Source organism: Manacus candei, unplaced genomic scaffold (genome assembly GCF_025592945.1).
Source record: "Manacus candei isolate 608988 ecotype Guabito, Panama unplaced genomic scaffold, ASM2559294v1 h1tg000034l, whole genome shotgun sequence".
NCBI lineage: Eukaryota > Metazoa > Chordata > Aves > Passeriformes > Pipridae > Manacus > Manacus candei.
The window spans coordinates 15,992,716-16,006,393 of record NW_026138082.1 but is presented as its reverse complement, the minus strand read 5'-3'; the positions used below and the strand labels follow the sequence as shown (position 1 = coordinate 16,006,393).

Genomic DNA, 13,678 nt, shown 5'->3' with positions numbered 1-13,678 from the left:
GTGAAGATCAGATTTGGATCTGCATTTCCTTGAAGCTCAAGGAGGGCTAAGCATCTCTAATCAGGAAAAGTAATCTCTTTAATTTAAAAATACAGCTGGAGGTTTGTTTACATAGAGTCAAAAATAGAGGTTTCCCAAGCTCTTCAATTTATAGGCAGTGATTATAAATGGTCATTTCACTTTTTTACTGTAATGCAAAGTTTTCCTAGTACCTGATGAAACACAAAATGAAACACAAAATTCAAGAGCTGAAGCTTGGGTCCTTGTGAATGGTCTTAGGTCTCAGCTTTATGCCATTCATGATGAAAACACAGTTCTCATACTAAGAAGCTTTCAAGTAAACCAAGAAGCAGTTTCAGCAGAATGTTAATTATCAACACTAAATATATGAAGTAGGAATTAACAGTATTTAACAGCTTGGCCCAGCTACTGAAAGAGATACCTGCACATACCTGCATTAAAAAGCTTGTTCTACTACAGCAGAGCTTCCTCTGAAATACAGCACTACCAAAACCCAGCATATTCTGTTGAGCAGTGACACTGTTTCATTTGAAACAATCAGAAGGCAATAAGTTTGAAACAATCAGAAGACAATGGTTTATCTGCTCCTGTTACTGCTCCAAAGGATTCTAAATAGTGAAATGCCTGAGCCCTTTATTCAGTTTCTTTCTCAGGAAGGAAACAATAGTCCATGTTACAGCACTCCATCACTTGCTGTCACAATGACATGCTGTTGTTGCACACCAGAAATGGCCTGAAAGCATAAAGCAGCACAGAGAACAGTTTTTCACCAGCTAAGCATTCTCACCCAAACTTCTAAAAATTTGCAATAACTGATGTATAACTAACTAATGAATAAATTCCTCTGTTATTTAGTATGTTCATGGTTGTTCAATGACTGCTAGGTGGCAAAGCAAACATTAATTTTTTTTCTCATTCTTGTCTTCTGACACTCTTGAAGTCCCACAGGAGAAGAGAATATATTATTGATGGCATCATGGAAATGCAATGAATCTTCATGTTTATCTGTTCTTCTGCTGAGGAGACATCAGAGGTTAAGTACAGCTCTTAGCAGGGAAAGAAAAGCAGCATGAAAATTATGGTGCTAAGAACTAAATGGAATTGCCACCTATGAGTTCAGGTGACCCGCTGAATTAAGGCATTTCATGCAGCTCAACCTACAGCTGGTCTGTAGCTTCACTGTGTGCAATCTTACACTGTAATACAATCTTATTTCCTAAACCCAGGAAATTCTACTCCCCTCCATGTCTGGGAGAATGCTTATTTTGGAGCCCACACAGTGAACATTCACATAGTCTCCTGAAGTACTGAAAGAAGTCAATACAAATGCTACAAACTCAAGATCTTTCTATTGCTTTTATTCTGATTATTTCCCTAGTATTTTGACAGTGAGGATAAGATGAAAATTATAGATAATATTTTGGGCCTAATAATGCCCTGTGTAAATTATAGACAAATATCTAATTTACTGCTTAGTTAGTCCTATCAGATACCTACATGATATGTGTGTTGTTTACAACTGCATGCTTTCCCATAGTTTAGGAGCTTCAAGAATGAGATCTCCTTCCTTTTTTGCACATAGAAGGCATGAGAGGCATTGAAAGTAGTGCATACACATAAATTGTAGTCTTCTGAGCAGCACATGGCAGGCTAGTAATGTCACAATGGCAGGGACATCATTCATACATTGACTCCAGCTGTGGAAGCTGGAAATGTTTAGGGATATCACCACATATGACTCTTGCTATTCACACCTTCAGCATTAAGCTTACCCTGCGTTGGTTTAAGGGCATGAGCACCAAGTTTGTTCCTTGTCCCTGCTACTCTTGCTAGAAAGTCAGAGGGATGTCTACAGAACAGAGATTCTCACTGACATGTTACTGCTTAGCTTTGGTTTTAAATGTTGAATTTTCAGTTGCTGTTACAGAAAATTAGGAGAAACAGCCAAAGTACAGTCCTCCTAGTCCAGAATTTCAGTTCATTTCTGTGGATGACAGTAGCTAGTCTAGCTTCCACTAAGGGACCCTGCCACAAGGATTTCTCTGCCATGAATAAACTGAATACACAAGCTTATTCAGAAATGCCTATTCAGAAATGTTATCTTGAGGACACACTGTAGTTATCTTCAGGGACATGAGAACTGGAAGGCTACCTCACCTCCCCCTCCTGCCAGGGCAAGGCCAAAAAAACGCCCGAGGAATGCTTTTTCTTTTCCTGGCATGCAGTATAGAAAGGTAGAAGTAATTAAAAGAACATATGGAGAAATGTACAAAGTTGCCAAACCTGGCTGTTTAAACAGCATGGCCTATCCAAATCCTGAAAGGTCTGCACAGGGAGACAATTGAACAAAAGCTGCCTACTGAAGATTTTCAAAATAGAAGAGCTTGGCAGAAATTGGGTGCTTGTTATTAGCTTGACTTCCAAGTCCCTCCCTTGGCCCTTCCCCCTAAATCCTACTCAGCTTGGAAAACCCCTTTCACAGGAGAGGCTGTCAGGAAGAGTCTATAAGCAGACCTTTAGGCAATCCTGAGGGGCAACCTCAGGCTAAAAATAAATAAATGACCTGACAACACAGATGTCTGAAAGCTGCTGCTTGCCATAGCAAATCCAAAAGTACTGCTGCTCATGTTACTGCCTTCCTACAGACAGATGGTAAAGTAGAGTCAAGTCAAGAAAATCCTGGTGAAAGAGGAGAAACCCTAGGTGTCAGGAACAGGTGCCTCCAAACTCTGTCTTGAGTGTCCTTTATACTTACATACCCACAGATCAGCTGCCCTTCTTCCACCGCTAGACAAAAAACGCAGCACCCAGCTGAAGTCTGTATATATATTTTTTTTTGCAGCTACCAAAATGTAAATTAACTCTGTTGCAAAGGAATTCAAATATCTCTCTCCGTGAAGAATATGAAGACTCTCAGGTTTTAAAAATGCCTCTGACCTTTTTCACATAAATCAACTCTGATGCAAATATATACTCAAGGGAGCAAAGACAACTAAGATATCTTTACATCAGTTCTGAAGAGTATCAGAAGGAGCAATATGTGAAAAGTTCATTTATTTCCACTTAAAAACAGATTTTACTTCATGTAGCATGAGCCTCTTACAGGATTTTTTTGTTGATCTTGGTGCAAAACATTAGTATCTATTTTCTAAGAAACATGATTTTGAAAAAGCAGATAGTTGTAAGGAGGTTACTTTGCCCAGCTAGTGAATTTTGCTTCAGGTACTGGAAATAAAAGCCACAAAATACAGAGCATCTTCATAAGATAGCATTTCCACTACAGAGAAAAGAACTTAACCTTGAAACTAGACTAACAGAAATTTCATTAAGTTTTATACAGCAGGAACGGTTTGGCTCCAGGTCTATTTAATCCAAGCCCTGAAGGTTTAAATCCCACTATATTACAAGAGCATTACTAGCTCAGACTTAATTACAGATTCCAGTTGGAGCATGACCCTTTCTGCCCCAAAAGCAGCAACTTAGCTAATAAGACAGCTCTGCAACATCACTCTTTTGGCACCTTAATCTTGAACTTGGCACACCTGATTAATATAAAATAAATGCCAACATTACAGAAATGCCTTCCCGGTACTGATACCAGCATTCTACAAGGGATACTCTTGAACACCTATTTTGTGAGTGGTTCTCCAGAAAGCCAGCTCCACCTTCAATATTACTGATTGTCACTCAATGAGAAATTTTGGTTCCAAACTCTCCAGATTATGTGTCATCTGTCCTGACACTGAGTCATTCAGTGCAGAAGGTTTCAGGAGGAAAAGGAGTTATTTTTAATTTGTGCCAGAAGTTTTGTGTTTGAACAACTGGAGAACAAGGAAAAGCATTTTTAGGAACAAAGACATGGACAGATGACTGAGGTGGCTGTGCCCAAACCACGCACCGACACAGTTGTGTGTCTATTTCTTGAATGTCCATTCTTGAATGACCATTTTTTCCACACACCCTATCCTGCAAAGCTCTGTATCAGACGTGAAGTTCTGCTCTCTTGATGATAACTGTAAATTTAATAGAAGGTCACATGCCACAACTGTCGGGTGTTACAAGTGGACATGGCACTGCTTCATGGGCTGTTCTTGCCACGTGGTTAAGCTGTTGAAAATTTTCAGATGACCACAGAGAGCAGTTCACATACCTCTGGGAAAAGGAGGGTGCTGAACCTGAACCCTGTTTTCAGAGCCTGGAGGGGAAAAAGCCACCCCTCCCACAACTCCCTATTCTGATTGTTTTAATGTAATGCTGTGATCAGAATACATCAGTCCACAGAGAATCTTGTAAACAACTGTAATGCCCATAGATCACAAATAAACCCCAGATCACATACAGGATTTAGTGTGGTATTTCACAGGAAAGCAGAAAGCCTCTATTAGTTTCCTCCTAAAATCAAATTACATATAATAAGGGCCTGAAGGGGGTGATCCTTCCTGGATTGCAGAGGGAATCAAAAGAAGTCCAGATCATGAGGGAAACACAGAGTGAATCTGATATAAATTTATTTTTAGTTTTGATGATGTTTAGAGCACCCCCTCCTCTTTTAAATACCACTCCCTCCTCCTTTTGCACTGAGACACTGTTTGCTTAGAGATGAAACTCCTGAGAGATGAGCCTGGAATTAAAATACAGGCCTTAGACCCTAAGTGTGAATACAATGACAATCATGATTCTGGAAGAATATATCAGTTTATCCGAAACTGAGAAGCAGTGATGTCTTCTGGAAGGGCAAGAACAATAATAATAATAATAATCGGTAGAATACTATTTTCTCTGCAACATCAAACTCTAATTGCTGCAGTGCATCAGAGTTTAGACAGTTAGCAGGCAAATACTCATATCTACTTTATAGTTCTACAGCCTGGATGGGAATAATGGCAGTTCAAATACTGTATCTGTGTCAAATCATTAGGGAGTCTGACTACAAGCTCTTCTCGTTTTGCAGGCAAAACTTGGCTATATATGTATGTTCAGATTTTGGCTTGTTAGAGAACCTTCTGACAAAGGCATCAGGAAAAAGTGAACTTGAAAAATCCAGACAAAGTTGTGGGTTTGAGGTGATTTTTTTTGGTTATGTTTTGTGTTTGTTTTTGTTTATTTGTTTAAATCAGTGTTTGGTCTACTCTTCAGAAACAATTAAAGAGAGAACTTCTGATGGGTTGTTGAAGAGTATCTATATAGCTTGACTGAGATTACAATGAGAATCTAAGAATTCTTCAAGTTTTCCAGCCTCTATAATGGCCTCTTCTGCCATTTATTCCCACACAGAAGAGAAAACTGGTGACATTTTGATGTCTCTTTGGAAAGAAAGAACAATCTAGCAACATCATTATTATAGATTGTAACATGTCTATGAACAGCATGTAGCAGAAGGTTTTTAATAATATTTTACTTAACCAGATCACTGTCTCTTCAGTACTTCACGGTTATCACTGAACATCTTCAATTTACATTCTAAAATAAATTACTGTGTAAATAAAGTATGCTCACAGTTCTTGTATGTGGACAGTACTTACATTTAATTACAAATGATCTGGATATGTTGATAGGTGTGAAATACATTAAAATTGTTTACAGAAAATAAGCTCAACTAGCACTAACTTTGGAATCTAATTTTCACAACAGTACCAAGATTAGCTCAGTAATTTATTTGAACATGCTTTTCAAAATGTATTTTGGAATGCAGTAAAAAAGAAATTCAAAGAAATGCCAAAAAAAGGGAAGCACAGAAGATCAAAACTCCATAGCAGGTCAGATCAATAAAATATTAAACTGCACTTCTTAAATGTAAGTACTACACCAAGTAGTAGTGTGGCTGTTCTTAAATGGTGTTAAAGCCCTTGTTTTCTAAAGGAGACAGTAATATGCATTTTGCCTATTCAATCCAATCAAGATTTAGACATCGTGCTATAAAAGCAAACATATCTGACACTTCTTCTATAACTTTAGCAGTTGGCTTTCCTGCTCCATGCCCAGCCTTGGTGTCAACGTGGATGAGAAGTGGATTGGTTTGTTTACGGCTTCGGCCCACAACATATTGCAGAGTAGCGATAAACTTCAGTGAATGCAGAGGGACCACACGATCATCATGATCCGCTGTGAGCAGCAGCATAGAGGGGTACTGGATGCCATCTTCTTCTGGTAGCTTGACATTGTGGAGTGGAGAGTACCTGAGAAAAGCACACAAATGTTTACATATTTTTTTCCTTAAGACCCAACAAGAAGGATCTCTGGCTCTCAAATGTGAAGCAAGTGTGTTTCTTTAATTTCAGAAGACATATGTGTACATCTCACAGAATGTCCAAAATATCAGGACGGATAAGAGGGAAACTGCAGCTGAAGCTATCAAGTCCATAGCAGGATCCATCCTGCTGGAAACAGGGAAATTGTGACTTTTCCCCAGCATACATATCCCCAGCAGTCTATGTCTGCATGTGGATGGCTTCATCCCATGCAAATCTGGAAACAGTCTCTGATGGTAAGCCACAAGTGCTGTACAGTTACTAAATTTGCTCTCTCCCTCCAATATTTAGGCCACCTTTGAACATGCACATATGCTGAGGAAATGCCATGCAGGAAATGGAAAGAACTGTAAGTTTTTCTGCTTTCAATAGGTGACTTTGATTCCTAGTTTTTGAGCAATGAATAATCTAACTTTCAAAATCTGCCTTCTTTTCAGGAGAATTTGCATCTCTCAGTCACTGTAACATACCATAAAAGGTGTCTCTACATATGTCAACACAAAGTGGTCTCTAACATTAGAAATTAAACGTAATAATAAGTTACAAAAAATTCCATCTAACCATTTCATTCTTTATTTAGACAAAGTTGCACCTAAGAAGAATGTTACATTTCTTAAATCATGGGTAGGATACTGTTTTCCCCCCTATTTCATAACTGGAAATACAGAAGGAAATTTTGCTTTATTTTTGAATGAACTTTGCCCTTGAAGGAGTACCCATTAAGTAAGTTCAAATTATTTTTAAGAATACATGACAATATTTGAGCGTCTAACCTAACAGATTCCTTGTTTCCTCACTTTCATCTAAGGAACAACGTAAGTATATGTAAAGGCACCATCTAAGCAACATTACATATATATCTTAACTGACAGGAAATTGCCAGCACTTGAAAAGGAGACAAAGGTATATTTCAGGTATTGCCACATGAGATGTTTCTAAAATTGTGCATTTAGATTTTGTGGGCAAGTATGTGAGTAAATAGGTATGGAGTGTTCATGCGGCCCATGTTCTTTTTAATATCTAAACATCTATTTTATATCTTTATATTTAGATATATTTAATATATAAATATCTATTTAATATCTAAAGACCAGTCAAATTTTTTAGCATGTATGAAGCATTTTTCTGGAATGTCAATCTTCATTATTGAAGAGACACAAATGCAGTAACTGAAGATGAGGTTCCACAAAAAATATTTTAAAATGATGGCACTTACTCTTACACACCATATTAGCCATAGCCAATATGTAGATAATTTCTGTTCCCGCACAGCTGCCTGTCCCATATATTTTTAATTTTTCTTAAAATAATCTTTCTAGACCTCTCAGCAAGGAGTTAAGAAATTAATTAATATCCTGCTATGGTCTACTGCCATTCAATTGCTACAAATACATCCCATCCATATTGTATAACACAATTCACAGTGGTGACTCTCTCTCTCTTACACTAAAAAGTACAATTTATGTCCTGGTTCACTCGAGAATATTCTGTTGTGATAGCCTAAAGGAGTCATTATCCAGAAAGAAAACCTTATGAGTTGCTAAAAGCTGCTAGGAGAACAAGGTCTTTGAAAATATGACCAGTTGACTCAACAGGACTTCGAAGACAGTCTTTAATTCAAAACCAACTTGTAAGGAAATACAGAACTCCCCAAATTCAGTGGAGGACAGGATGAAATAATTACTCAAATAGATATTGATCATGACAACCTGAAACTCTTGAGCAGACTATGCTTTTTAACAACCACAGGAGTATTTAAAGGCACTTACTTGCACAGCCATTCAAACTGCTCTTTACTGTCGGAGCAACCATAGTCACTGGTCCAAGCGTGGCCAATGGTGTACTTGTGGAACTTGAGCATGTCCATCACTCCCACTTGGGCAATAACACAACCAAATAGGTCAGGGCGCTGATTGGCACAGGCAGCTTCAACAGAAAAACAATTGGATTAGTATTCCTATCTTAAAGAATTAAGGTCAGCAGTAAAAGGTCCACTGCCAAGTTCGTGAAAGACCAACTTCCAAAAAGCTTTCATAAACTCAAAGTTTATTAAAAAAAAAAGAAAGTAAAACTGTTAAAATAATGTGAAAAAAATAAGATTACCATATAATACCTGGAGCCAAAAAACCTTAAATATAAAATATCTGATATAAACCAAATCACACTGGGAGAAGAATGCCAGTGAATAGGAATTCAAATAGGACTTTCAAGCAAAACCGGAAGCGAATACACGAATGGATAAAAAATGTAACTTCCAAAGATGCTATGTTCAAAAGAGCTTAAGAGTTATTTCTCTGTTCTTCAGGCACCAAACATGCTGTTCTTTTTAAACTGCCTTTCAAACTAGCAAACTAGGTTTGAAGAAGTGAAATTTGAAAATATGTGAGATTTTCAATTACGGAACTGAAGGTTCCTAAACCATTCCCTGTCTAAGCTTTTAATATTAGCATCAAGAAAGAAAAGGATCAAAAGTCCTCCATTTACTGAAGAAAGTTTTCTTCCATAATTATTATTATAAACCCTTATGGAAAGAGTTTTGATAAAAGCAGACTGCTACAAAATCAGAGGAATAACCTCAACTTAACTTGTATTTTCTTGTTTTATGATTTCCATCTTCTTACAAATGGAAGGGACAAGTTCTTTAAGAATAACGCTTGCCTCCGATATTTTAAAAATAACTGCAGTAGGCCCTTCTAGCTCAGTGTTCAATTTATAAGAGTGGCAACTGGCAGATGCTCTAGGAGAAGGCATTAAACAAATACTGGAAGATCTCTCCTGTAAATTATCAGCTTATAAACTAGTTGTTTAAGCTTTCTCTCAGTTGGAGTTCTCTTTATCCACCCTGTTAAACAGCCATCAAAATACTCATCCTCTGTAAACACATCTATTTTCTTTCTTAATGTTTATTCATCTAGTGTTCATCATATCCTGTAGCAGTAAGTTCTTCAATTCCAATTTCTGTTGCTTGATTTAAACCTGTTTTTTCACGATTTTACAAATTCCCTTGCTTTTTTTTGAATTTTAAGAAATAAGAGCACTGAAATTTGCACATAACTACTACAATGGATCACAGAATCCATTTTGTAATTCAGAATTATTCACTGTGCATCCACATGTAGGTATACTCTTTCCCAAATTCTTGTATCTTCTCATTTTTGTCCATTTTGAAAATGGATTGTTTATTCCCATTCTTTGCCTCCTGCAAACCAGGATATTGCTATCCCATGACCTTGCTTCCAGCTCAGCAAGAACTTTCTTTCATAGCCTTATGTGAGGGCCCTTGTCAAAAGCATTTCAAAATCCAAGAATAATTCTTCACCTAGATCACTGTTACAAGCACCATATGTAGCCTGGCTCCTTCAAAATAGCTCAAATAGATTTGAAAGATGCAACTTCACCCTGCAAAATTCTTCCTTTTATGTCAGCTATTATTTATTGGTTCCAACTAGTTTGCCCGTTAGAGAAGTCAGATTTACTCATCTGCAGCTTGCGGATCACCATGAACCATTTGAAAACTTGGCATTACACTTGCCCCCTTCTGTTCCTCAGATATTTAGGCTTAGTAGCCTGCAATTTCATACTGGAGTTCACTCAGGATCTTGCATGTGCACCATCTGGTCCTGGCAACACGCTACTTTTCATTGGATTGATTAATTCCAAAACCTCTTCTGCTGATGCTCCAGCTGGAGTCAGCTCCCCAGAACATTCCTCATGAAAACACATTGGTGCAGGGAACCCCCCACACTCCTCAGGAGGGAACATCAATACAAACAGACCATTTAGTTGTTCTGCTTTGCCATTATATTTCTTTAATGCTCCTTTTACATCTCCTTAAACCTGCAAGTCCCACAGATTCTCTAGCCAGTTTCCTGCCTCTGATGTGCATAGAAAGATTTCGCTGCTAATTTTACATTAGAGGCAATTTGCTCATCAGTCTCCTGTGGTCTGTCAGTCCCTGCCAAGAGTTTATACTTTACCCTATTTTCTTTATTTGAACATGAATTCTGTTTTCTGAAAGATGTGATTTTACTTCTGGTCATCTCTGATAGGTAACCATGCTAACTCTTCCTAGTTTGTTCCCAAGACATTTTTGTAAGGTATATATAGTGCCTTAAACAGATGCTATGTAAAAGAGGTTGATGTTTTTAACTGAAGCTTTTGATCAGATCCCTCCCCCTCATGTTATTTCCTTTTATGAACATAAATTATATTCTGGTAGGAAAAAAAGCCAAAACAACTATCACAACATTTCATTTTAATACTCTTTATTTTAGAGTGTCTCTTGAAGCACTGTCTGTTGCTCAGGATTTTGTAAGAAATGGCTGCTTCCTACTTCCTTAAGTAGTTACTTCAGTAAGAAATCACTTATGGAGATATTCACCCATTCCCACTGCACCCCTCTAATTAGCCACAATACTTAATTAAATGCATTAATAAAGTGTAATCCAGATCAACAATTTATTCATTAATTTTACCCCTCTACATATACGTTGAGCTTTAAAATTCGGTATGAAAGTAAGCCTTCAAAACATCAGAACTGGTTTTGACTAAGCAAACATGAGGGATCAAACATGGCATTTGCATAAAGGAGGTTTTCAGCTTACAGCTGTGCTGCTTTGCTCAGCTTGGGGATCACATTGCAGGACAAATAAGTCTTGTTTTGCGATTGAATGAGGCAAGAGCTCAGGGCTCTGTAGTCCTTAGAGTCACCTCCTGTTAGTCTGACTGAAAGGAAACTAATTTGGAAGAGTGACAATACTCTTCCTTGTCAGCGTTTTCTTCTATAAATAAGAACTGAGAAAGTCTGGCAGTGGGTCCTTGCACCTAAAGGATGAGTTATGATCTCTAGTGTTGCAAGAACAACTATTGCAAAATTTATTCTTGCTTTGATGAAAAAGCACTTACAAGAATTTTCTAAATTGACCTAATTGCACCCAGTCAAAAAAAATCCCTATCTGGCTCATCAAGAGCATGGAAATCCAGCTGGATTGTAAGTGCAAAGGAAGGTTTCTAACAAGATTTTTCAGAGCAGAGAGGTCTAGATTACTAATACCTGTCTCCTGCCAGAATGATGTATGCCCTGCAGATGTGACTTGCTTCCCCTTATCAAAACAAGGAGCCCAGCTGACTCGTTCAGCCAGAAAAACAGGGTATTTTATTACTAAAGCTAGGTAGGATGAATCTCATCCTAACTGAAACTGAAGTCCATATAACCACATATATATATAACAGTATTTTCGGAAGGTATGTAATATGTTGAAAGTTTAACTGCATTTCCAAATATATATCTACGCTCACATAAAACTGACTTGTGCAATGCATGCACTCTCAAATGGAGTGTAAACCCTTTAGTCCTTTATCATATTCATCCATTTCTATTTTCAATGCACAAATACCTCCTGCCACCTGTTATCGAGAAGAATATAAGCAGAAAGCAAAAATACAACTTTAGATGTACTTGTTACTTTATCTTTAAAACAACTGTTTTTTAAAAATAATAATAATGCAGGAATAGCCAAGATGGCTTAGACAAAAGACCTATATAATGTCAAATTCTGTTTTCTTATGCTGGATGCTAATACACTGAAAAATAGAATAAAATCAATAGGGCCAGTATTCAGAAGCAGATAAACAGGAAGGTGTACAAAAAGAAGAGCAAGTAAAGAGTGGGTCTAGGAAGTCTGCTCATTTTCTATATATCTATGCATTCTATATATCTATGGTTTATGCATTTGAAGTGTCTTTTTTCCCCTTCTCACATAAGTAACTCAAGCTACTGTCACATACCTTTCATGCTGTTTAAAAAAAAAGGCAGATAAACCCCAATTTCTCATCAGAGACATTAATGATTTGCTTTGTGGTCATATTTTAACTACACAATGAAAGCTGAGTCAACTTGTAATACCCTTCTGTACAAAGGCTTTATTTGCAGAACTGCTATGTTCTCACTCATTCTCTAAGAACAAGAATGCATGACTACAGAAGGAGTGAATGAGAAACTCAAGATGGAGGATTGCAGGACATGGGCTCCTGGCTTACATTACAGACCACATACAGTTTCCCCAATATGCTACATAATACAATTCTGGTTCAATAGTTATTTTGTAGTGATTAGCCTTGAGAAAGAAAAATAAAAAAATGCAAATGTTTCTTAAACCATTTTTACTTACTGTGTGATTCTACCACAAGATTAGCTCTTACCACACAAGACTCTAAGTATGGCTTTCATCCTTTGCTAGAGACTGCAGAATCCCAATGTTCCATGCAAACAGCAAATTAAGTACAATTGTATACATTTAACAGCTGTATATATTAATGCATTGACATTCTGGCAACTTTGGACAAGCAGATTTCATAAATTTTTGTCTGGTTACTTTAATAAACCCAGAAGCAAACCCGGGAAGTATACGAGCAGTTCTTACCAACTAAGAGGCCCCCATTTGAGCCTCCGTTAATAGTCAGTTTCTTTGGGGATGTGTAGCCTTCCTTGATGAGGTATTTGGCAGCACACTGGAAGTCATCAAAGCAATTTTGTTTGTTGGCCAAGATACCACCTAGCACAGAAACAAAACAAATCAGCTGATGCCATAAAATCCATTTGATACCATCTCTTCAGAAAAACATGTGTGCAAAAATACCTGGGAACAATTCCAGTTTCATGAACATTTTAATAATTGATGGAGCTCAGAAAGATAGCAAAAATAAAAGATTCTTTCAACACAGAGAGGGTATAAGATGGTTCTGTCAATAACCCTGATGCTTTAAGAAATTCTGAATAATATATACCTATAGTGGGGAGTGAGAGCCAGGTAATGTTCCTAATCACTAAAATGAAAGCTAAAAGCTTTGCATGGCAAAATATATACAAAATGACCACATACAATCCACTTGAGGTTTGATCTAATGGGACTTTGATATCATTAAACTCAGTTACAGTTTGTTAAGGCAATAAAGCTTCAGCTTATAAAATAAGCTATATAAAATAAGCACTTCTAATTTCCTGGACATATAATATGTGGTTGGTAATCTACTTTTTTTCCTATTAGTTTTTTTCAAATCAGATGATATACAGCTATGGTGAAAAAGGAACTTCAGAGTTGCATTCTTGGTTTGAAATTTTATTAATTAATTTTCAATACGGAAATGCTTAAGATACTGCCATCCTGTCGAACAGAATTTCAAATGTCCTCAGATGTATGAGGGAATAAATCATGACTGAAAATATAGGTCCAGATGACACCACTGATGAGACTTCCAGTTCAGGAAATAAAAAATTTTGCAGGGTGGGATAGGGAAAGAAAAGCATAGTTTTCCCTACAATTTTCAATCATTTTAGTAGAAGAATATCAACCTTGAGAACTCAAAGTTGCCCAAATCTCATAATCTTCCCACTTGTTTGGCGACAGACT

General features: G+C 37.2%; 1 protein-coding gene across 1 annotated transcript in view; it reads right to left on the bottom strand.

The window, feature by feature from the left end:
- Positions 1 to 4,512: 4,512 nt before the first annotated feature.
- The window catches only part of PREP (prolyl endopeptidase), an 87,709-nt gene continuing 78,543 nt past the window's right edge, over positions 4,513 to 13,678 (bottom strand). The window contains exons 13-15 of the mRNA XM_051792377.1: positions 12,692 to 12,823; positions 8,039 to 8,195; positions 4,513 to 6,197 (exon numbers count right to left, since the gene is read on the bottom strand). Coding sequence (XP_051648337.1) covers positions 5,903 to 6,197; positions 8,039 to 8,195; positions 12,692 to 12,823 — 584 coding nt within the window. The 3' untranslated portion in view covers positions 4,513 to 5,902. The remainder of the gene's footprint in view (positions 6,198 to 8,038; positions 8,196 to 12,691; positions 12,824 to 13,678) is intronic.